The 24,501-nt window shown below is 56.7% G+C and overlaps 1 protein-coding gene across 2 annotated transcripts; it reads left to right on the forward strand.

The window, feature by feature from the left end:
• The first annotated feature begins 1,427 nt into the window (after positions 1-1,427).
• TBRG4 (transforming growth factor beta regulator 4) lies at positions 1,428-23,528 on the forward strand. 2 transcript variants are annotated; one of them, XM_044419511.1, is made up of 11 exons: positions 1,428-1,489; positions 3,928-4,418; positions 5,034-5,357; positions 9,468-9,639; positions 11,366-11,523; positions 14,235-14,345; positions 16,911-17,055; positions 18,980-19,225; positions 19,901-20,012; positions 20,273-20,387; positions 23,245-23,528. In XM_044419511.1, the coding sequence occupies exons 2-11, from the start codon at positions 4,008-4,010 to the stop codon at positions 23,344-23,346; spliced, it is 1,896 nt and encodes a 631-aa protein (XP_044275446.1). In that variant the 5' UTR covers positions 1,428-1,489; positions 3,928-4,007; the 3' UTR covers positions 23,347-23,528. The 2 variants fall into 2 exon arrangements, with proteins under 2 accessions (XP_044275446.1, XP_044275447.1); XM_044419512.1 differs by lacking the exon at positions 1,428-1,489 and adding an exon at positions 2,357-2,393.
• The last annotated feature ends 973 nt before the right edge of the window (positions 23,529-24,501 follow it).

Genomic DNA, 24,501 nt, shown 5'->3' on the forward strand with positions numbered 1-24,501 from the left:
ACAAGCAGACCTAAAACCATTCCAGTAATAGTGGAGCAAAGACACCCAAAACTCTACCTTCCTTGCTATCTAAGGTCAGTGTCGCCTAGTGGTTAGAGTGTTGGACTAAGATTGGGGAGAGTCCCTACTTTGCCATGAAACTCACAGGATGACTTCTGAAAAGCCACCAAGTCTTGGCCTAACCAACCTCACAGGGATGTTGTGCAGATAAAAACAGAGAGGAGGCAGACTGTATACCTGGCTTTTTGGAGGAAAATCTGGATATAAATGTAAGAAAATATTACTAGCAAGATGATGGCTGTCCTAAACAGACAGTTGAGGCCTGTAGAGGATAGGAGCTACTGAACTCCCTCCAGATAAGACAAGCATTGATGTGTGATTCATTTGAATAATGCAGTCCTGTAGCATATTTTTTACGCAAGCAGTTGGAAAAGTGATAGATGCACAATCGGAAAATAGGAAATGAAACACATGTCATGCGTACATATTTATTAGAAATCCTAGTGAGGGGCACCAAGCTCCCTGCCCTGAGCATAAGGCCCAGTCAGTGACCATTGAGAGCAAATTTAGATACTTTGCAGCAGCTGGCTGCAAACAGAATGCCAGATGGACGGACGCTTGGCCTGATTCAGCAGGACTCTTACGATTCAGGTCATGCAAAAGAGAAATGCCTTGACATGACTGCACACCAGGGCTTGCAGTGGTACCCAGCCGCTGATTTTTCCCATGCAAACTGCGTCGAATGGGATTGCAGAAGCACCTATGGTGGTCCCCAGAAAAATTTCAAACTCCATCAGAGGGCGATCAATGTATGTATGAGGTCAGCTTGAAGGCATTGCCCCAGGCTTGTTGAGACCGACAAAAGAAGTCTGGCAACTCCTGGGAATTATGGGAGGATTTTTTTTTTTCTATCGAAAAGGCCTGGAGTCGTTTCTTAAAGGTCGCCAAACTGTGTGGCCTTGGAGTTCTGCAGATCTCTTCATCAAGCAGGGTGGCAGGGAAAACACCATTCAGCCACGGATTTTGCATTGAATGCAAGGTTCTTCTTGGAGAACTGACCTCGGGGTGCCCTGGGGAGCTGTGCCCATAGTAAGCCGTGGCAAAAGCTCAGAGGTCAACTGAGCACCCCTGGCCTCACACCCCCATCAACCAACCCGCAAAAAAATAGCGTGAAACCTTAAAAAAAATCTTGAGCATGATTGAACTCGGAAGTTGGAGCCTTATGGGTTTCTCCGCAGGGTAGAATGCGTAGGTTTGTGGTCCTTTAGATCCAGCCATACCTGTCTTCACGGAGAAGGAAAGGCAGTTTCAAGCCGGAAGCTGGCGCTGCGTGTCCGTCTACTTCAAAGTCTATGGCGAGGCCGTAGCGTGCCGCGCGGGATGGTGACGCCATCGTCCCGCGACGCGGCTGCCTCGCACTTGGGCGCTTGGTGTGGCGCCGCTCGAGGTCAGGCTGCAGGCCGAGGCTCGGCGGCGGCTCCGTCGGTCGGTGAGGGCCTGGAGGGGGAGGGAGGCTCCGCCGCCCGCTCGGGGCGGGGATGGGGATGGGGGGCGAGGAATTCGGGGAGGGGAGGCCGAGGGGGGGTTGCTCGCCGGCCCGCCCGCCCGTCCGCCCGCTCACGGGGAAGCGCTGCCCCGCTCGGGCCCCTGGCTCTCGCGCGGCCGCTCCTCGTCGCTGCCCTGGGAAGCGGCGGACTACAGCTCCCATCGCCCCAGGCAGCCGTGTCCCATGCGTAGCCTGAGCCCCATTCATTGCAGTGGCGCTGCTCTCCTGCCCCGCAACGTTTGGTTCCCCCCCCGGGCGGCTGGCGGGCACGGTGCGAGGGGGACGGGCGCTGGTCTGCTCCAGCGGGGCTCTTCCTGGAGGATCAAGCAGGCAGTGGCCACTGGTCCTGGCTGTTTGCCGCCTCCAGTATGCGAGGGAGTCTGCCTGTATGCACTACTTGCTGGGGAACATGGGAAGGGGGCCTGCTACACTCATGGCCTGTTCTGGGTTTCACGTGGGTCTCTGTGGGAACGGAAGGCCGGCCAGGATGGACCCTGGGTCTGGTCCAGCGGAGCTGCTTTTCTGCTCATCGTGGTTTTCAGCACTACTGTTGCCTCTGACTGAGGAATATCCAGGGAAGTCCTAATTATTTAAAATAATAAAGCTTGACTCAATTCCCTGCAGGTTGAATTTGCAAGTAAGACCTACATTTAAATCATGGTTTTTTACATAATTTGTGTGCATGCCTGCCTTACCTGTAGGTAGAAGACTTTCATTAAAATATTTCCAAACTGGGTCTCTTACAGCCTGCTGCCTTCATAGATTTTCTCCTCCAGGGAAAGAATAATATAAACCTCAGGATGTACACACAAAGATCCAAAGACTTGTGGAGTATTCTGCTCAAAAGGTTTCACTTTAATTTTTATTGCTTGCCTCCTCACACTCAGCTTCTTGTGCAGATCTTTTCTACTCTCAACAGTCCTCTTCTATTCTCTGAACTTTTTGAAACTTGGCACTTAAGAGATAAGGGCTTGTTTCTGTGTACATTGGTTTGCAAAGGAACGATGGCGTTAGGGTCTTTTTCTCAGCTCTGTATGTTTTAGAACATTTTTGCTGTGAAGAAAGGGCATGTGATCTCTGCAGACACACATTCACAGCTGTGAGAACTGTAAACTGTATTATCATCTGTGATAATATCTTTTAGATAAAAATAATCTTACAGAAATCTCTGGAAGAACATGACATTGTAAATGGAATTCATGTACCAAAAATTTTAAACATTGCATGGATATGCAGCCTCATGCTACGTACTTAAAAACTAATCCTTATTTCATGATGGATAACCTTTGGAGTATAATGTATCTGAAATAGAAAACTCTCTTTAGATAGATCTTTCCTCAAAAAAGCATTTTCTTAAAAAAATTGATTACATTTTTAAAAATTCATCATTGATTTTTATCCACCCTGATTTCCTGCTACTGCCACCACCTGTGCCAGCCGTGGACAAATCAAGTGCTTTTTTATTTTAAAGTAGAGTGCAGTTCTAAAATGTTATAAAGTGTTTCTTGTTACAATATGTTAGTGAGTCAGTGTGGTGTTGTGGTAAAGAGCACGGGCCTGGGACGCAGGAGACCCAGGTCCGAGTCCCTGCTCAGCCATGGTGCCAACAGGGTGACTTTGGGCCAGTCACAGACTCTCAGCCCAACCTACCTCACAGGGGTGTTGTTTTAGGGATTAGACTGAGAGCAGCAGAAGCTACTTTGAGTTTTTAAAAAAAGAAAATGGAATAGAAGCCTAATAAATAGATGAATGAATATCTACTGTAATAACACTGTAAGAATGGGTGAGGCTGAGACACCAGGAAGTGAGAAACCTGAGCCTGCCTAGTGAGTTCACAGCAAAGGGTCTGAATTCCCACTGATTTCAATGGGTGTTGTAACCAGGGGCAGGACTGCAGCGTTAGGGCCGAGTAGGGGACTGCTGGGACTTGTAGAGTCTTCATATTGGGGTAACACTTGGATCAACAGTTTAGTATGGGCGATTTTACTAGGACACCTGCCTGATGGCTTCTGTGAAAAGGTGAACTATCTTTCGGTGGTCTTTGTGCAATGGCCTTATTTCCTCTCTCACCTCTCTCTGTGAAGCCCATGGGAACAGCTTTCAGTGGTGGCAGTTGAGGAAGGAGGTGGGCCAGTGGGGGCGGGGGCTTCTGCTGCGCTCGTGTCCTGCTTGAGGTTTCCCATGAGGGCGGCTGGTTGTGGGAACAGAAGGAGGACCTTGTGACTCGGTGGATTCTTGCTGCAACCCAGCAGGGCTGCTCCTCCACTCCTTAAATTACTCCCAAATTGGCCCTTTTAGCATCATATATAGGTGCACTTGTACTTCCCTGGACTTTGAAATGAGCCTCCTGAGATACGATGTCTCTTTCCTCTCTGATGCAGATCCTTGGAGATGAGTTGAAGCCAGCCCAGTGGTCCTCCCCTTTTCCATCCGCCCTGCTGCCCACGCGTCTAGGCATAAAATGGCAGCCAAGCTGCTGTTCCGTTGGTGTCCGCTCCACAGGGTCTCACCGCCGTGCGTTCGAGCAGCCCGGGCGTTCTCGAGAAGCAAGAAGCTGAGCCCCAGAATGCCGCTTCTGGCCCCTCTGGCCCCACTGGCCACTTGCAGCCTCTTGAGGCAGACGGACAAGCTCTGCCCCATGGAGCAGGCAGTCCAGATGCCCACGGAGCACGCGAAGCTGGAGGACCTCATTGACACGTCTGCCGCCCCGGAGGACCTCCTGCATTTAGTGGATGTGTATTCTGTGAACACGAACCAGGCAGCCCGGATGGTCATTCGGCTCTCCTGGATTGTGGCAGAGCAACAGCTAGACCCTGGCAAGGTTGTGGAGGATGCCCGCTTCCAGCAGCTGCTTCAGGTCATACACAAGCAGGTGAGTTCTGGGGGGCCGCTGCCTGCCCCGTGCCTGGCAAGAGCGAGCAATGGGAGGGGCAGAGTCTCTTGCTTGCCTCTGGGCCTAGAGGCAGAGGAAGGGTTCGCGGGGACACAGGAGGCGTTTGGCCCAAGGCCCCTGGCAGTCAAGGCAGCCCTGAATTTGGACACTCGGGCTGTGCAGTTGTGTTGAATACAAGGTCGGACAACCACGTGTTGGGGATGACATGAGCGGAGCTGACTGCAGCCGGGGTCAGACTAGGTGGCCTGGAAGGTCCCTTCTGACTAGCTTTGTTTCTGTATTTCTAAGTACACTCGTAGAACAGATGTGGGCTGAAACAGCTCCTGTCACCCTAGTCAGCCTGCTCGGAGGTGCAGGGTGATGGGACCTGTAGGCCAAGCACCTGGAGCATCCCAAGCAGGCCTGCCTTGGCTTGAGCCAACTGCCATCTTGGCCACGTGCAGAATGGGGGCAGCTGGGCACAGGAGGCATGTGGCCGAACCCCCCAAATCACCTGCGAGGGGGCCCAATTGGCCACCTGGACGGGCTGGGGCCCTCCCCACACCCCGGTCCTCGCGCTGAGGCACGTGCCTCTGCTCCCTGTCTTCTGTCCAGGTCTCTCAGGTGTGGAGCAGGGCCCTGGTGAACGTGCTGAAGAGCCTGTACTTGCTGGGGCTGGAACAGAGCAAGCTGGAGCTGCTGTCGGTCGAGCAGGAAGTGCGCTGGCGGATCCGGCGCCTGCCCTTCCAGCACCTCGTCTCCCTGGCAGATCACATTGTCAGCCATGCCCAGCAGGGCAAGCAGAGCGAGCTGCTGGGGGACCTGTTGAAGCACCTGGAGCTGCGTTGGGCGGAGATCGAGGACACCAGGACGGTGGTGACCCTGATGAGCAAAGTGGGGCCCTTCTCACCAGCCCTGATGGAGCGCCTGGAGGACAAGGTACTGGCTGGACCTGGGGCAGCTCCGAGTCCCTCGCTTGGGGATCTCCTCCTGTCCCGTCTCGCTGGGCAGCCAGACCTCTGTAGCCCTGCACGGACCTTCCTCGGGGCTTTAGTCTTTACGGCACGGGGGCGGGTTGGGGAGGCAGTCTCAAGCGTTGCCCCAGTCATGGGCAGTCGGTTTCTGGGATTCCGACTAGGTTTACTAAACCTAATTCTAGGTTTACTAAGAAGGAGATTATTTATTATTGTAAAAATATCCAAGGCTAACTAGACTTCCAAAAACATTTAGCAGCGGTTCTCTTACACCTTGCAGAAGGGGCTTCCCAGCCAGCTGGGCTCAGGTAGAAACAGTGGAATCCCCCTTGAAGACGGTCTGAACCAGAGCACAGAAGATGTGGCCGGCTTCTGTAGATTGCAAACCTGTGCTATTGCAAACCCGTGCTATTGTAACACGTGCGTTCAGCACACACAGGCGCTAAGAAATCACCAAGTTGTAATGTGCCTTCCTGTCTGGATGGCCACCGTCCCTTCTCTGCCTGACATCAAAGCATGTCGGACAGCTTCATTGCTGCCTCTTGCCTGCAGATGCAGCGACTGATGAGAAACGTTCCAGGCTGCTGGATTTTCATGCCAAGCGGTGCCAGCATTTTAAAGAGCCAGAGACAGGCCTGACTTTTCGGGTTTAGGCATCCGCAAAAGCCTCTGCAGCCAGGTCAGATTCAGCTCTGACCTTTCCCATGCTAGAGTCTGGGTCAAAGCAGTCACAGTCCTTGGTGTGCTCTGAGGGCTGTTTGGCTGCAGACTCGGGTGCACGTGCTCTGTATCTTCCTGTCCCGCTGCACCTCAAGGAGGCAGCTGACGACAGATCAAGGACTCCAACGCAAGCTGCGGGACTGGAGGGAACAGGCGCGCAGGCTTTCCAACTGTTGTGTGGTTCAGCCCTTAAATGCGGATTATTTCGTGGGGGGCTTGGTCTGTCTGCCCCCGTCTCCTTGCTCTCCTCCTGCACTGCCCCTGAGCCAGGGCAGCCATGCTTGCCATCCCCGTTGCTCGGCTCCGCCTTGGCTGCGGCCCAGCACAGCACGTTCTGGGTGACCCTCCAAGGGCCGGGCTGCCCGGCTCAGGAGGACGTGGAGCCCGTCCCTGCCTGCAGGAGCTGCCTGCGCGAGCTCTCCTGGGGTATCGCCGAGCCACCTGGCCCTGGAGCTGTGGAGGGACGCGCCAGGCTGTTGCAGTTTGACTCTGAAGCGCTGTGACAGCTGCTGCCATGAGGCATTTGCCTCAGGGGAAGTAAAGCCAGGTTCCTGAAGGAGGGTCGCCCAAGCCTCCCTTCTCTGACCCGGAGCCTTTCAGAGGTGTTGGACTCCAGCCCCTTGCATCTCTGGTGCAGATGGAAGCAGTAGCCCAAAGCTTCTGAAGGGGACTCCCATTCCTCTGATCTATTTGTTATTTCCTTTCTGACTTGGGGAGGGACAGTTTCTCTTGAGCCCAGTTGAAGCATTCCAGGATGTTGGACCTTGGGCCCATCAGCATTCCAGTTTGGCCTCCTGAGGTTCTCCGGATGGCTGCGCCTGCATCCCCTGTCTTGGGAAAAGGTCGAACTGGCTCTCCCAAGGCTTGATTATCAGCGGTGAGCTAAAATATGTGGACGTTTTTGCCCATGAACTTCAGCATGCTCACCACTGGCACATGGCCCCAAGAGGCCTTGGACACTGAGGTTCTTCCCCTGCTGCGGAGTTCAGTTATGTTCCTTAGGACACGGGCAGGCTGCTTCTTCCCTCAGTTCTTGGAGGACAAGGGTTGCAACAGCTCTGCTACGTGAGGTCGTGTTCTCCAGAGATCCCCGTGTGGAGACATGTGCTCCAGCGAAGGTCAGCATTCAGCAAGGCCCTTTCTCCATCGTATGCTCAGCAGGGCAATAAACGCAGTTTACTGGCCGGTGTTAAATAGAGATAAAGGTCTCTTATAGCAGGAGAATGACCCGCAGAACCACTGTCTGTCATCTTTGGGAATTCCTGGAAGCCAGGAGACATGCCAGGTGACTGGAGAAGGGCCCGTGACGCTCCTTTCTACCAGAAAGAGGAAAAAGACACCTGGGAGCTACAGAGCAGTCAGCCTGACATCAACCCCTGGAAAAATTCTAGAGCAAGTGATAAAACAGCCTGCCAACACCTTGAAGGCAATGCAGGAATTACGAAGAGCCAGCATGGATTTTGCAAGAACAAATCCTGCCAGACTACTAATCTAATTCCACTTTTTGACTGGGTAGCCTCCCAGATGGACTGAGAATGCTGTGGACATATTCTGGCCTTTTTCAAAGCCTTCAGCAAAGTGTCCCCTGACATCCTGATCAGCAAGCTAGCGAAAAGTGGGCTAGATAGTGCAACTATTAGGTGGGTCTACAGTTGGCTGCCAAACTGGACACAGAGTGCTCATCGATGGCACCTGCTCCGACTGGGGAGAGGGAACCGGTGGGGTGCTGCAGGGGCCAGTCCTGGGCCCAGTGCTCTTCAACATTTAGATTAATCATTTTGAAAGTACAAGGAAAGGTAATTAAATTTGCAGATGAGACAAAGGTGGGTGGAATAGCAAATACCCGGGAAGACTGAGGTAAAATCCATCATGACCTCAATAGGTTAGAATGCTGGGTAGAGAACGGCAGTGCAATTCAGTCGGAACAAATGCCAAGCCCTCCACTTGGGGACAAGAAACCAAATGTACCGCTACCAAATGGGGCACTTGGCTCAACATGAGAAGGATCTTGGGACTGTTGTAGATCACAAGCTAAATATGAGCCAGCAATGGGATGCAGCTGCGAAAAGGGCAAACACTGTTTGGGGCTGCATTAACAGAAGTGTCACTTCCATGACACGTGAAGTCCATATTCTGCTCATCGAATATTCCATATTCGTTCCCCTATGCTCAGCCCTGGTCAGACCTCACCTGGAGCACTGTTCTGGGCACCAAAGTTTTTAAAAGTTTCAAAAAGGCTAGAAAGGGTACAGAGGAGGGCAACAAGGATGGTTCAGGGACTGAAGACAAAGGCCCATGAGAGAAGGAAAGAGCTGGGTACGTTGAGCCTCAAGAAGAGAAGACTAAAGGGGATTTGACAGCGCTCCGCAAGTTCTTAAAAGGCTGTCAGAAAGAGAAAGGACAAGACCGATTCTTGTTCATTCCAGAGTACAGGACACGGGATGACAGCCTTAAGTTAAAAGCAACCAGGTTTAGACTAGACACCAGGAAGAGTTTCCTGACAGCAGCACACCTGGGGCAGTTGCAGGCTTTCCCTCACTGGAGATGATTGCAACATGTCTGGACAGACGCCTGAACGGGATAGTGCAGCCTGGTGCCCTGCAGTGGCCGGGAGTTGGACCCGACAGCCACCTGGCCTCTTCCAACTTTGCTGTTCTATGATTCTGTGTCTGAATTTTGTGTGGAGTGAATAGCCAGAAGGAGTAACCTTTGTGTATTGATTTATAAAATCTGTATAGGCCCTTTCATGTAAAACCAGCAGTAACCGTTGAAAAAAATGTGTGCTTGGTTGTGTCAAATGGGTTACTGCAAACCACAACGAGCAATTATGCATCCAGTTCATACATTTTCAAAGGATAAATGTTAACAGTAAGCAGCTCCTAAAATGGGAACATTTCTACGTATCAGCTTTGATAATAAGATATGTTTTTATGCTGTTCATAAACTGAGCTGAACCCAGTCAGGATTGGGAACAAAGGCCGAAGAAGCTTTATGCCAAAACATTTCGCATTTTAAAATCTCTTCTGTTTGTCTCATTTTCCATTTAGAGTGGATGAATTTGATGCACAATCCTTCGTTACTTGTTATGGTCAGTGTTGCATTTCACTTGATTCAAATAAATTCAGGAGCACTCCTGTGCACAGCTAGACAGAAAAAAGGCATGCTGGGAATTGTAGGCCGTTTCCGTGTCTTAGTATGCCCGAGATTGTGAAGGCAGAAGAAATGGGCCCGGGTGGGGGAGTGGAAGGGCTTGTTAGCTCGACATCCCGGGCCCAGCAAAGCGATGGACATCGGTATCCTTCCAGGGTGAAGCGTAATCCGAAGCTGCTCTCTCTCTCCAACCTGTTTGCCACAGAGCCTGGAGCTGGCCGAGCAGTTCACCACTGAAGACACCCGCAGAGTCGCCATGGCCTTGGCGTTTCAGAACCGCCGGTCCATCCCGCTGCTCCGGGCAATCTCGTACCACCTGGTCCAGAAGCAGTTTTCACTGAGCCCAAGCGCGCTGCTGGACCTGACGTTCGCCTTCGGTGAGTGGCCGCAGCCCGTCGGAGGCCCGGGCGCTCTTGTCGCCCCTTCGGGCTCCGGCAGAGATCCAGAAGGGTCTTTTGCTCTGTCACAGGGCGTCCCCGGTCCCTCCCTCTCGCCGCCTTTCATTGAGGGCCGAAGGGGCACGGAAGCAGAGCTGGCGTCTTGGGCGGCGGCACTTTCCTTTCCGAGGCTCCCTGCCAACTAAGGCAGTGGCACAGGGTGGGGCTGGTTATAGGAGCCTCGCTGGGAGGGTGTCAAGGAAGTTTAATCAGGTGGCAGGTGAAGCGCTGCAGGCAAACTTGCTGCGATTCAGGAAAGGCCTTGCAGGGAAGGGATGGCTTGAGGGAAGATGGGGAGGGGCTGCTCCCCCCCCCCCCCCGGGGTGAGGAGGCACGGAGGTGCTTGGTCAGCTGTTGCAGGGTATGGAAAGGTAGCAGAGGAGATGATCCGGGATAGAGATCCTGGAGTTCTTTACTGCCAAATTGCGAGAAGTAGTAGTTCCTCTATACACTTCACTGATTCGAGCTCATCTGGAATCCTGTGTCCAGGTCTGGGCACCAAGAATTGAGAAAGATGCAGAAAAATTAGGAAGGGTCCAGAGGAGGGCAACAAAAATGAACCAGGGTTTGGAAGCACTGCCCTGTGAGGGGAGAGAAGAGAACTGGGCATGATGTTCAGCCTTGAGAAGAGAAGACTGAGGGGGGACACGAGATCCCTCTAGAAGGACCTCAAAGGCTGCCACAAAGAGGAAGGCCAAGATCTTTTCTTGCTGATGCCCCAGTGCAGGACATGGAATGATCAATTCAAGTTGTGACAACCCAGATTCGGGCTGGACATCAGGAAGAACTTTCTCACTTTCTCACAGCAACACAACAGTGGAAGCAGCTGCCTGGGGAGGTGGGGGGCTCTCCCACACTGGGACATTCAAGAAGTATCTGGGCAGCCACCTGAGTGGGATGGTGTGACTTGGTGTCCTGCAACAGCAGGGGGTTGGGCTGGATGGCCTTCATGGCCCCTTTCAGCTCAACTATTCTAGGATTCTGTGATTCTGAGTTTAGGTTCAAAGCCCACCCTCCCCAGCTGGGTTGGGGGAGGCTTTTCTAGGTGTTAGCACCCTGAGCAAACTTTGGGAACTGGACACGAGGGCTGTGACTGCAGAAAACATGTGTGCGCTTATGCCCCATGGAACTCCCGGGGGGCAGCCTTCCGAATGAACATGCCGTGGGTTCACTCAGTGAGGAGAAAGGGGATCGTCGCGGAAACACTTGATCTTCTGTGTTGAAAGAGGAGCGGCTGCCGGCGAGGAGAGCAAGAAGGGAGTCTTCCAGCAGCAGGAGGGCCGTGGTCCTGAAGGGCAGAGTCTGAGCGGCACCAGGAGGGCGTGGTGGGAGTCGTGTGGGCAGCAGGCCCAGGGAGCATCTCGGGCGGAGTGAGGGGAGGCTGGGAAGGGAGAGGGACGGGTGGCCTTCGCCGCCCCAGCCCAGAGGAAAGCAGGGCCTGCTCAGCCATCGCCAGGCCGTTCGCGCTTGCCTTTTCTGCACAGCGGGTGCCGAAGAAGCAAGGAGGTCCGCAGCTCCCTCGCCGTGGGATCACCCTGCTGGGGGTCGCCGTAGCTCAGGGGGAAGGTGCAGGCGTGTGGGGCCGCTGAGCCCGGCTGAAAGTGGTCGTGGCCCCCAGTGGCGTGACACGCGGGGCCACCGATCTCTCCTCTCCCCTCCCCTCCAGGGAAGCTGAACTTCCACCAGACCCAGGTGTTCCAGAAGGTGGCCTCGGAGCTCCTCCCGCACCTGCCTGCTCTGACGCCAAGTGACGTGGTGCGCTGTGCCAAGTCCTTCAGCTACCTGAAGTGGCTCAGCGTTCCTCTCTTTGAGGCATTTGCACAGGTGAGTGGCACGGGAATGGAGGAGCCCAGGTGTGTGCAGGCGGCAGCCTGCAAGGTCCCCACGCTCCGGGGCTGAAGCCCCCCAGTGCCCAGCAGGGTGAGTCTGGGGAGAGTCGAGGCATGAATGCAGTGACTCCGCAGCGTGAGGGACCCAGCTTTTGTCTTGACGCTTTCGATGGCTTTAGGGATGTGACAGTCAGCTCTCTTGTGCTTGCCAGATTTCTTCCTTGCTTGACCCTGGCCAGGCAGCGAGCCGAGCCAAGATCAGATCATGAACACTGGGGAATCAGAGCCGCTTCTTTGCACAAAGTGTGCATGACACACAACTCTTCGCAAAAAGCACATTCTGCAAAGCCCCCGAGTCACTTGTGTGGGAGCCAGGCTGCACTTGCGGAGTGGCGCACGAGCCAGCCTCGCGGACGCACTGGGGCTCGCTTCCTGCCGGGCACCCGCACGGACTCTTGGCACAAGGCAGGCTTAGGGCGGAGAGAGTGCCGGCTTGAGCCCAGGGAGCCGAGCCGAAGAACCGGGCGGATCCGCACCCGCAAGCCAGACGCTCACACTTTGCGAGGCTCACTCATGCTGGTGGGGCAGGGAGAGGGCCAAATCCCGCTTTGGAGAAGTTCCCCAGGGCCGCACCCCAGTGGTGGGACGCGACCGAAAGCAAACCGGATGAGCCAAAAATATAAAGAAGGGAGCGGAGTAAAACTCTTCTTTCCAGTAGCTCAGTTTTCAGAGCGGCCCGTTAACCTTCTAGAATTATGTTTGGGGGAAAGGAGGTGGAGCCAGAGAAGGGGGTGTGGCGATCTAGGGAGCTCCGGGGGGCTGGAGCTCCGGGGGTTGTGGTGTCCCACCCCTGCCTCACGGGAAGGGGAGCTAGTTGGGCCTGGTGTGCAACGCCGAGCAGTGGGCACCGTCGGGCAAGGTGGTCTTCGGGCCACATGGGCAGACTCGGGAGCTGCTGCGTTTGGGCCCGTTTGCCAGCTCTGCCCAGTGCTCGGCCATCGTTGCAAATAACTTAAGCTGGCTTGCGTACTAAAACCGAAGCATTAAATGAGGAAGCGCAACACGTGTTCTTAAAATACGCTTCCTTCGGGAGGAGGGGGTGCTTGGTTTTAAAGAGCTGGCCATAGGACTCCTGCCATGCGCTTCCTCTCCTGCCTGGCGCCAGGCACAGATCCGTTTCTTCTGCTCCCGCGTGCTGGTGGCCGTTCCCCCCAAGTGCAGTCTAGCCGTATCAGGGCTCAGGTGGCAGCGTTTCTGCCCAGGCGACGAAAACGGAATTCAAAGCTGGCCGCCGTGCGCTCCAGCCCATGTTGCCGCGAACCTTCGCCTCCTCGCAGCAGCGTGCCCGTGCGTGGTTTCAGCCAGCAGCCCTGCTCTGCTCCTGGCCGTGCCAGCCTGCCCCCTTCTTCCTCGGATCCTCAGCTTCCTTTTCCCCCTGGCCGCCAGTCCTGGGCCTGCACTGGGTCCTTGAGGTGCAGGCAGTTTGGGCTTCCGGTTTGCACTTCTAACGTGCTTTGTACTCCTGTTGACCTCATGGTCTCCCAGGCGTGCTGCCCGCCTCCCTTCTGTTTCTCAGTGGGCCCGTCTTTGCTCCAGCCTGCTGCACTCGGCCCCCCGACGTGTTTTCCCCGGCTTTCCTTGTGCTGGGCACTTTGCAAGCTGCCACTTTCCGCCTCACCCCTGTGAGGTGGAGCAGTCCGCCGTGTGCGTGTACTGGGACTACGAGTGCAGGGGGAGCCAGATTGCGCCAACGCTGTTCAGTGGGGGGGGTTGGGTTTTGAGCCAGGATCCATAATGATCACCCCCTCTCTTTCCTTGGGACATCCTGGCATTTGGTACTGAATTTCAGCCTCGGTTCTGGAGAGGTCATATGCTACCCAACATTTTTCCCAGGTCCCCCCTCCTCATTTGGAAGGGACCCTGAGATCTAAAGGCTTGGGGGAAAACGCAGAAAAAGGGGAGCAGGAGAGAAAAAACCTGCTTTTCTTTAAAATTCCTTCCTCCTGTTTTTTCCCCTCACATGGAGAAATTGGGGAGGGTGGAACGTTTTTCCCTCAAAACATTTCTGGTTTTTCCAGATTTTTTTCAAGGCTTTCTATGGGGTAGCATACCCTTTGAAGTTCAGTTGGTTTATGATTATCTTTTATGGTTTCGGCTGGAGCCATTCCTTGTTTTAATAGTCTGTTGTTGAAGTATGATGCGTTGGTCCAAAGAGTCCTCGTTGCAGTGGTGGCGAACCTCCGGCACATGTGCCACAGCATGTATGCAGAGCTCTCCCTGTCAGCACGTGAGCCCGGTCGCCCCAGCATCACCCCAGAAGCTGAGCATTGGATAAGAGCGCACATAGGGGCCATGTGCATGCTCGGAAAGGAGTCGTGGCGCCAGGCGATGATATCGCTCATTAGCTACCACTCGTCTGAGCTTTTGCATGGCCTGTCGGTGCGCTGCCAAGGGTATATGTATATATTTGCTTGGACTGGCTGTGAGTGGTTTTTTCTAAACTAAAACCTCAGTTTTCAGGTTTTATTGCAGTGTTGGCGCTTTGCGATAAATAAGTGGGTTTTGGGTCGCACTTTGGGCACGTGGTCTCTCAAAGGTTCGCCATGGCTGCCTCATTGGCTTGATGTTTTGTGGCCTCGTGCAGAAATGTGGCACAGAACCGGTTGAATTGAATGCATCGCTTTCCCCCTCTTCCTTTCTTTTCAGTACGCCGTTGACAATGCCGAGAGATTCACCCCAGACCAGCTTAGCAACATAATTCTTTCTTTCGCTCGGCTAAATTTCCAGCCCAGTAACACAGAGGCCTTCTATTCCACGGTAAGCTTTTCACCCGCCTTGCGTGCTTCAGAGCTGTATGTTAGTCTGGGTCTGAATTCGCAGCACCCCCGTGGAAGAGCACGGTCAGGAGCAGGGACGCCATGTCCCCGACTTGCTCCCCTTTGCACAAGAGGGCTTCCCTGCCCCCTCCCACCTCCCGTAGCCCCCCACCCACCTCAGATCTACTCTGGAGGGTCCCCCCAGCTGCAGTGGGGAAGGGGAAGCCCTTACCAGCCGTGGGGCCCATCTTCCGGCAGGACAAAACTGTGTGAATAAAATACGACCATGAGTTCAAATAGGGAGAACTGACCAACCCTGAACATAAATGCAGGCCAGTCTGTGCTTCGCTTCTGGCTCTTCTGTCCTCCAGACCAACTGGTTTAAAAGCATCCTGAGGCTGCCGTCCTAAAAGCACTTACCTAAGTCCCACTGAACCCCACGGAGGTTGTGGCTGAGGAGACATGACTGGGATTCTGCAGTAAGTTTCCTTGGAATTCCAGTTTGCTGGGTCTGGAAAGCAAACGACTCTCCATTTTCAACAGAGCAGAAGACCGAAGGAGGGGCAGAAAAGGAGAAGGGAGAAAAGTGATTAGTCCCGTAAGACTGTCTCTCAGCGGGATCCAAAATTAGTATAATTGATTCATAAAACGGGAAAGGACAAGGAGGAGATGTCAGAGCCCAACAAGTGAACCTTCCTCTACAGCAGTCAGAGATGGGGTCAGACCTTTGAGCCGCCTCGGAGCTGAGCCCTGTGGGGGGCCCCCACACACCTCCATCCTTCCTTCCCTCAGAATTTATTGTTGATTTATGATTAAACTTGTATTCCGCTCTATTAGTCCAAGAACTCTGAGCAGCTTACAATAAATGAACCCCCCCCACACAATATATCAATAAAAACAATCAGACACATATAAACACATAGCAGTATCCAAGAGGAAGGAACAGTATACAGCTGAGGGATAATAATTTAAAACAATGTAGATTAAAGCAGCAATACTATGAAACCACCTTTAAAATTATCAAAATAAAATCAATTAATAAAATGTCTAGGAAAAAAAATGCTTTTGCCTAGCACTGAAAAGATTTTAACTATGGAGAAGGTCCCACCTACATTTACCATCGTTCTTTCCTTGGGCAATGGCTCTTTCAGAAGGCTCTGAAACTGATTTTCGGGGCCAGGTAGGTGTGAATGGGAGCAGCTGGTCCTTCAGGCATCCTGGTCCCAAGCCAGGTCCGTTTCCTTAAAAAAAAGCAGCTGCCTTTACTGTAATGAGTTCTGGGTCTGCATTCATTTCTTAAAAGTATTTTAATCCCCCCCTCAACCAAAAATCTTCTTACATTTTATTTATTTATTTATTTATTTTTCAATTTCTATCCTGCCTTTTTCCTGCAAAGGGCTCAAGGCAGCTTACATCCTTCTCCTCCTCCATCTTATCCCCACCACAACAGCCCTGTGAGGTAGGTTGGGCCGAGAGTCTGTGACTGGCCCAAAGTCACCCAGTGGGCTCCATGGCTGAGCGGGGACTAGAACCCAGATCGTCTGAGTCCCAGTCCCGCACTCTTGACCACTACACCACACTGTCTGTTACATGCCAGACAGGTCCTGCCTGCAGGAAAAAGGAATGGGCTAGAGAGAAGGGGGGGGGGGTCTTCACACAGCTGTTCTAGAATCACAGGGATGTGGAAGAAGTGGAGGTGAAGGGACCCAGAGGGCCGTCGGGCCCAAGCGCCTGCTCCGTGTGGGGCTCCAGTCAAACCCTCCCTCCCAGGTGGCTGTCCAGCTGCCCCTTGAAGGCCTCTAGCGCGGGGCGGCCCGTCACCTGCCCAGGTCACAGGGGTTCCGTTGTCCTACTGCCCTAACGATCGGGAAGTCCTTCCTGATGTCCAGACGGACCCTCCTTCCCGGCCCTGTTTTTCTTCGTCTTCCTCTGCGTGGCCCGTTGGAGCGGCTGCTCGTGGCGGCATTTGCAGGGGCAGGACCCACATCAGTGATTCGATTGTGCATCTCTCAAAGAGCTTCTAGTTTGGGGTCGCGTAGAAATGGAATATACATCTTGCTAGAATAGACCGACGGAGATGAATGCCGTTTTAGCCAGGGTAGCCTTGGATGCAAAACATTCACGGTCACAAAAGTCCCATCCAAGACTGGCATCTTGTCCAGACGACACAACGGCGTGGGGGTCGCCCCGGCGCCCGTGCCACCTCCCAGCCTCTTTGAGGTGCGGTTTCCCCCCTTCTCCTCGGTGGCCACGGGGACTTTGCCCCAGCCAGCGCAACACACGGCTTGATCGGAGCGAGGCTGCCCATCCCTGCTGTCCCTTTTCGCTCCTCCCGGCCGCTCTGAAGTTTGCCTAGAGCGGTGATTCCGCCGCTGTGCGTCGACTGGCGGGTGCAGGCGACCTGCCTGCCTCACCAGCAGGGAAGGCGGGCGGCAGAAACGCCGCGTGTTCCGAAACGCAGCACGCCCTGCTGTGGGCCCAGGAGCAGTGTCGGCTTCAGGCCTCTGACCGAGGAGCTGGCGCAGGAGCTGGCTCTTCCTCACCGCTGCTCTGTCCTCTCGCGCAGGTCCACCGCTGGCTCGACAGGCCGCTCGGCAACTTGAACCCGCACCTGCTGGTGGACCTGGTGTGGTCGTGGTGCGTGCTGCGGCAGGCAAAGGCCGCCCATCTGCGAAAGGCCCTGGCGCCGGAGTTTTGCGCTGACTTCTTAGGTATGAGTGGACCGAGTCCCGAGGGCTCTTGGCGTTCTGCGGGATCCGAGGACCCGGACGGGCTCCTCCTGCCGGTGAAGATGGCTCTCCTGTGAGCAGCAGGCAGCCCTCAGCCCCAGAATCTGGGGTGTGCTTGGGCACGACACCCCCATGGGCCCCTCCTCCAGTGAGCCTGCCTTCTCGCCAGCACTGTCCCTGGGCCGCCGCCTCCTGCGAGCGGGTCTCTTTCTCGCCCAGCCTTTCTCCGTTTCCCTGCCCAGCAGCTCGAGACAAGAGGCTTCTAAGTGGTCTTCCATTCTGCTAAAGCTGGCAGCCGGGACTGGCTGTATGCTCCAGCAGGAGTGATAGGAAGGTCCTCGCCAAGAGGCAGCTTTAAGGAGTCCTTTCACCATGGATGTTTGCTTCTGTCCAAGCAGAGCTTGATCCCCCTCCTTGCCTCCCAACCAACCAGAGTTGGCTGCTCCCTCAGGGAGGAGTGCGTTGCTTGTGGGCCAGGCAGCAGGGACGCCAGGCATTGCCTCACTGGCACACTCCTCTGACCTGAGGTCGAAGCGCTGGGCTAGTTAAACGGCCCCGCTCCCCCTCTGCCCCCTTCCATCCTGTCTCCTCGAGAGGCAGGCCTCTGCAGCTTGTCTCGCAGCTTGCTGGTGCCGCCAGCACACCTGTGCATTGTCACCCACCTCTTCTTTTGGCTCAGGTGTGGAGCCCCCAATGTCTGCCTTAGAGTGCCGTATTTTGAGAGAAGCGGTCCAGGTCCCGACACACCCCACCCTCTTCCTGGCCGGAGCGAGCGGCTGGTGAAAGGAGCCGGCCAGAGCGGTGCACAGGAGGAGCAAGTCCCGGGATTTTGCTGGGCCTGCTTCCTGCCTACAGAATCAGCCGCTGGGGGGCAGTGCCTGCCAGGAAAAGAGTGACTGTGGCAGCTGTCCAAAAGAGGTGCCTCCACTGTTCCAGGGCCCGGCACCCTCCAGATGCGGCTCTGCTGGCCGGGCATGCTCCAGGCTGCAGTCCAGCACATCTGGAAGGCGTCCTCTGGAGGGGGGGCCCTTCACACCCTGTCCACCTTTTTTCCTGCACAGTTTTTTCGTAGCCAAGATGGAACCACAATAAAAGGGGATTTCAGTGCAGCGCTGTGCAGGCCCAGATTTAGTTTGGGTTTTAGTTATTCTCAAGAAGCCTCTTCTCCCTGCCCTCCCCGTGTTCTTCCCTTATGGGCTAGGACAGTGGGAGCTGTTGCCAAGGCCAGCGTGTCCGTGGTGGCGTCGCGGGGATGTTGCCCGTGTGCCCTGCAGCTGCATGCAGTGAGGTTGGTGCGCTGGCCTGGGGATGCCGGGGATTGGGGCCTCGTCGCCCCTCGGCCCTAGCGCAACCTGCCTCGCAGGGTCGCTTCCGTGGGGACGAAGTGGGGCGAAGGGCCGCATGGGCCGCCTTGGCGTCCTCACGGCGTGTGTCATGTAACAGTAGCAGCAGCCAGGCCACCTCCGAGTTCCTCAGAAAGGGAAACAGGCGGGAGACATAATAAATGGGTTAAAAGGGCGCGAGGTTTAAGGCCACGTCCTGAAATTCTTGGCTGAAGTAGCAGGCACAGCAAAGCAATTTGACTGCTGGTCCGGGCCTCGTCCCTCCTCGCGCCCGAAGCTGAGCGTGTGCCTGCTCTGCGCTCTCCCTCGGGGACCCTGGGAGCTGCAGCGGCACCTGGAGAGCGCAGGGGCTGCACGTCCCCAGACGTGTGGGCCTTCCACTCCCATGATGCCTTGCGGCTGGGCCATGCTGACCTGGGGTGCTGGAAGGGGTAGGCCAAAACTGGGGGCGGGGGGTTATGGGAACGACGTCCAGCTGGCGTTGGCGATTTCTCTGCCGCCTGAACCCCGCCCCCCCCCCCCGAGGTGCAGCGTGCCTCCACCCGCTTTCTGTCTCCCCGCAGCCAACCACTCCTCGCAGGGGAAGAGCTACCAGCTCAAGCTGCTGCACATCAACGCCACGGCCCGGCTGGAGTGTGCGGACTACGGCGGGCCCTTCCTGCCCCCGGACGTCCTGGACATCAAGAAGCTGCTGGGGAGCAGGAAGGTGACGCCCCTGCAGAGCGGCCTGCGCGAGGCGCTGAGGGGCATTGCCGGAGACGAGGCCAGAGTCCGCTTCGAGGTGGACACGAGCTGCGGCTGGTGCCTGGGTGAGCTCCGCTGCTCGGGGGAGAGTGGCTCAGGGCAGCCAGGAACGAGGCCCTCCCCGCCAGCCACCTCTTGCCCTCGGCAGCAGCCGCTGTCCCCCGGCCTCGGGACTGCGCGGCCACGGCAGGCTGAGGGTCGAGACGAAAGCTGCCTTCCCGCGGGCCAGGGTTGCTGAGCCTCCAGCCCACTGGCCAGGTCTGGCCTGCCCCCACTCCCCGGGTGGCCGGCCCCTTTTCCCTGGCCCAGTCCCCCTTTCCCAGGAATCTTGGTGGCTTCCTGGCCTCTGCGTGCGTTGTCCCTATTCCGAAAGGTGGAAATGTCTCCTCTGAGCCTTCCTTGCAGCTCGAAGCAGCAAGAAGCTGGTCTTTTAGGCTTGCCCCCTTTGCCTTCAGCTCCCTCCCTCCACTGGAAGGCCCCCCCCCGGAGGTTGGCCCCAGCACTGACCGTAATGGAGCACTTTCCCTGCAGTTGAGGGGGGGGCCTCAGTGGGCTGCCACACCATCCTGTGCCTCGCCGGCCCCGGGGCCCTCGTTCCGGGGCGAGTGATCCTGCAGACCGATGCCACACCGGGGTGCCGTCTGCACAGCCCGCTGGCCTCAGCTTGATGGTCCGCTGGAGGACGTGGAGCCGATCCCCGGGCTGTTCAGCCAGGGCTGCCTGACCGTGTCCCTTCACAGATGCCGAGATGGTGCTGAACAGCGACAACCAGCCGCTGCCCGTGGCAGACTTCGCCGCTCCTCCGCTGGCCCAGGCGGGGAGATCTCGGCCGCGCCTGTCTCAGACCAGAAGGTGAGCCTCCCTGGCCAGAATGGGGGCCCCTTGCCGTTGTGGTGCCCCGTGGGGGAGGCTGCTCCGGGCCAGGGGAGCAGGGGAGCCTGAGGCAGAACGGCCTTCCCAGCGCCACCGCCCTCCGGGAGCGCTGGGCCTGCCCCGGCGTCCCTTCCCGCAGTCTTCCCTCGGCCTTCGGGGTCGAGCTCCCTCTGCCCCCTCTCAGGGACTGGAGTGGGGCTGGGGCAGGCGGCTGACTCGGGCCCCTTCCGCTGTCGCAGGCTCGCCTTCCTCGCCTGGGAGTTCCCGAACTTCAGCAACCGGAGCAAGGAGCTGCTGGGCCGCTTCGCCCTCGCCCAGAGGCACATCCGGGCCTTGGGCTTCTTGATCATCGAAGTGAGTCGCTGTGGCCAGCGGGTCCTCGAGGGTTTTCGATGTGGCGGGGCTGTGGGCATCAGGGCAGGGCTCAGGATGCTGGGATTCTTGGGGTTGGGGCTTGCCCGGAGTCAGCTCCTTGTCCCGACGGGTCTGCAAATACGGCTTGGGGGGCTGTGTCTGGAAATCTCTCCAGAACCCAACGGGGGCTGAGTCGGACTGCTTCCAGCGGTCACTGGGACAGTTTCAAGCGCCTGCTGGAGCAGTGCCCAGACTAAAGGGGTTACTCCCTGTTATTGGCCATAATGGAGTGGGGGGTCCTCTCCCCGCCTCCTCCGCAAGGCCCCGGAGCCTCCAGATCGGTGCCTGACCTGGTGGGGGGCCCAGGTGGGTCAGCCCGGCAGGCCTGGGGCCCCCCTCCTTGCTGAAGCAGCCTTCGATGGGCGTGATGGTGCATGCAGTTGTTCTGGGGGAGCAGCTGGAGTGGCAGCCGCCTCTGCCCTGGCGAGGCGGGGGCTGAACCCTGCAGCACGGGGCCCTCAGTTCTCTTTGCAGCCCCCCCCCCCGGGAATGTTGGCATTTTCCATTCGCAGCCCTGCGTTCGTTTGCGGCGGTTTCCGGGGAAAGATCCCGAGGCGGGGCGGAGGGGTGCCTTCCGCATCGCTTGCTGGTCCTCTCTGGCGTTAGGCTGCCCATGGAACCCGGGGTGGGGGGCAGAAGGTCATGCTTGCACGTGGGGGGGGGGCTCCATTCATTATGCAGCTCCTTGGAAGCGCCACAGCATCGAGTGGCCTGTTCCGCTCTCTGGCGAAAAGGGAGAGAGCGGCATCAGAGCGGCGAGTTCTCTGTCATGGGCACCAGAACTGGGGCAGGGAGAGCGAATTCTCAGTACCCGCAAATGCTTTTTGCCCTTCGGTGGCCGGGTCCGAGCCGGGCCACCTTTCCCGAGACTCGGTGGGTGTCTGGCACCTCCAGATTTACCGGTGCAGCATGGCAAGTTTGGATTCTTGAAGGGGAGATGGGAGGGAGGTTATGGACGCCCAAGGAGGGTCAGGCGACTCAGTCGTCCAAGGGTGGAATAGGGGTTGATCGTGGGCTGCCACGGAATCACGGGTGGCGGTTGAAGCGTGGGCTCTCCTGCCACCTGAACCCGGCCATATCCCCTTACCCGCAAATGAGCCACGAAGTTGGTTGGTTGGATCGCCTGCCGTGGCTGGTCCCCGGTCCACGGACGTGGCTTGTGATCTCCCTGGGCTGAGATGACCGTAACTCATGTTTGAACAACGATCCGACTCCAGTCACGCTCAGCCCTTGAACATGAAGTTCTTGTGTTGCCTGAACACTCCCTCTGTGGCGTGGTTGTCGGAGCCGCCTTCCCCAGTGTGTTGCCTTCCAGGTGCGCTGGACTACAAGTCCCATCGTCTGGAGGTTGCAGCTGCTGGGAGCTTTGGGCACTTCTCATGCCCTGCCCCATTATCCTCGTCCCTGCGGTGCTTTGCCCTGGCGACTAAGTGGCTTCCTCAGCATGGCAGCTTTGCCCCTTTTTATATCATTCTTTCTGGCACAGTCCCGTGCTAGCGGGGAAATGCCGGCGTCTCGTCTGTCTCAGTGTGCGCGGGGTTGCATTCTTAGAACAGAGGGGTCCATATCTAGGTGGGCACAACTGGGCTGCAGGAGAGCTGCAGCGCCCCCCTCCTCGTCCCCACGGCTGCCCCCCCATGCCCCTTCCGGATGCCACCTGGTGGGTCGGAGCTTCCTGCTGGGTGGAGTGGGCTCTGGTGCATCCGGAGTGGAAAAAGCCAGGCAGCAACGGCTTCCAGTCCTTTGCAAAGCAGGATGGCGGGACGGCCGGGAGAACCGGCTTCCGTCAGTCTGGCCGCACATGCCCCGCCCCGGCTTCGGCCCCCTGTGCCAAAATGCTTCTGCCGAGGGACCCGTCTCGTGCTCCTGCCCACCCACCCCCGTGTCGGAGCCCTTTGGTGCGGGGCAGCAGCTCACCCGACTCGGCCGGGTTGGCGGTTGCGTTTTCCGCATGGCCGGCCAGCCCCGTCTTTGCACAAAGTTGGGCACACGCCACTGAAACCCGCCAGGGTGGGAGGGAGTGGAGGTCGTCTTGGACAGCCACCAGGACAGACTGCCTTTGCCCTCGCCTTCGCCCCTCGGCTACTAGCATTTGGCCTCGGAAAAGTGGCCTCGGCCCGGCGATCTGCGCTTGCTAGCAATGAAAATGCAACGCATTTAAGCGGTGGCAAGGGCTTTCCTGGTCCCTGGCACCGAAGGCCCTCCTGGGTGGGGCAGGGGAGGGACTTTTATGGAGCATCAGGTTAAGATCCTTGGAAGACACCCCGACTGAAAAGAGGGGTCAGATATACACATCGCTCATTCATTCTGTCCAGCAGGGATGGGGGAACTTCTTTTGGCCCAAGAGCAAAGTTCTGTTTAGGAGACCCTTTCAAGGGCCAAATTCCAGTGTCGGCTGAGGCCAAAAGCAAAGGAAGGAAGCCACCTGACATCCGCATCTGGGGAAAGGCAGGGGGCTATGGGATTTGGTCCCCGGAGAGACTCAGAAGGTCTGGTGTGAGGTTCTGCACCCTTGCAGTCAAGCATTTAGGACTAGGGGGCTTCAGATTGATGGATCTCGTCCTCACTGCCATCTCCAGAGCAGAAGCAAGCAGCGCTGGGTTTCAAGTGCCGCAGCTCCCGTGACAGCCGGATGTCTGTGTCTCCTGAGAGCCTTTGAGCGATTCCAGAACCTGCTCCGCCTGTGCCTAGCGGGTCGTTTCTGCCCAGCGGTCCCATCAGCCCGGCAGCCCTCCAACTGGCCCTTCCGCTGGGACCTGACCTCGCCTTTCCTCTTTTCCTCCTCGATATGCTGCAGGTTCCCTATTATGAGTGGATGGACTTGAAGTCGGAGAGGCAGAAGGCGGCCTATCTCAGGGACAAGATGAACAAAGCCGTGGCTGCAGAGATGGCCAGATAGGGGTGCACGCAGCTCGAAGCCGTTGGGGGGGAGCAGTCGGACGGTGGCACAGAAGGGGCTGTGCCCCTCTCCCCCTCTTTACGCCGGTGGTGCTGTGGACAGGGGCGGGAGTCTCTCCAGCCGCGCCGAGCAGCCACGGAGGTGAATGTGCTTTGAATAAACAGGCGACCATCTGGTTTGGATCACACGCTTGCTGCCTGGCCTGACAAAAGGGTCACCTCCACATCCCTCTCTTGCAAAGGAGGCTTCCTCCCCCAGCAGCCTGCGTGCCTGAGCGGGAGGCCATCAACTCTTCCTGGGTGCCAGGGACCACCCCGGCCACTCTTCCTCGCTAGCAGTCCTGGCCCCACTGCCCTCCCTCCCTCCCTCCGGTGGTTGAAGAGGAGGCGGGTGATCATTTTAATCTGCAAGACGGGATTTGCAAGAAGAAGGGCCCCAACCAATGGGCTCAGCCAGGCGCTTACGGTCTCGGCAGAAAGTCCCTTTTGGCAGTTTGGTGGCTGGGCAGTTCTCTTGACGCCGGAGAGCTAGATTTTTGACACGTGTTTCACACACGTTGGTAAAATTCTGCGCACAGTAGGAGCAAAGGGAGGGATGAAGGTGATGCTGGATCAGGGCGGACAGGACGGGGCTCGTGCAAGGCTTGGTGGCAGACCTGAACCAAGCCCAGAGCTTTCCGTAGCAGTGCGTCTTTTCAGCCACCTGCAGCACAGGGTGCTGGGAAAAGGGACACGGTTGCTGGGGGTCCCTTCGCGCAAGAGTTTTTGCGCACATGTGGGCAGCGTGTGAGCAGAGATTCCTGCACGTCAGCGCTGCGAAAGCGCCTCAGAAAGATTTCAGTCCTGCCACAGCTCAGCAGCTAAGGGAGAGCAGTGCTGTTACCCTCCTATCTGGGAGCGTGCCGCGGCTGTCGGAAGAGAGGGCTGCACCCATGCGCGCTGTCACGTGCGCAGGCGGGCCCTGCACTCCCAGACACATTTGGGGGAAAATGCCAGGTACTCCTGCACTTATATCATCCTGCACTTTCAGGATGATGTACATACTTAAATGGAAACGCTTACATAACCCCGCACATTTGCTTAGTGCCTTGCATTCGGAGCGGCGCTCGAGCCCTGGGGATTGTTTTTTTTTCCAGAAGACCGAGTGCCTGCCTGC

Source organism: Varanus komodoensis, unplaced genomic scaffold (assembly GCF_004798865.1).
Source record: "Varanus komodoensis strain SLA01 unplaced genomic scaffold, ASM479886v1 scaffold104, whole genome shotgun sequence".
Classification (NCBI taxonomy): Eukaryota; Metazoa; Chordata; class Lepidosauria; order Squamata; family Varanidae; genus Varanus; species Varanus komodoensis.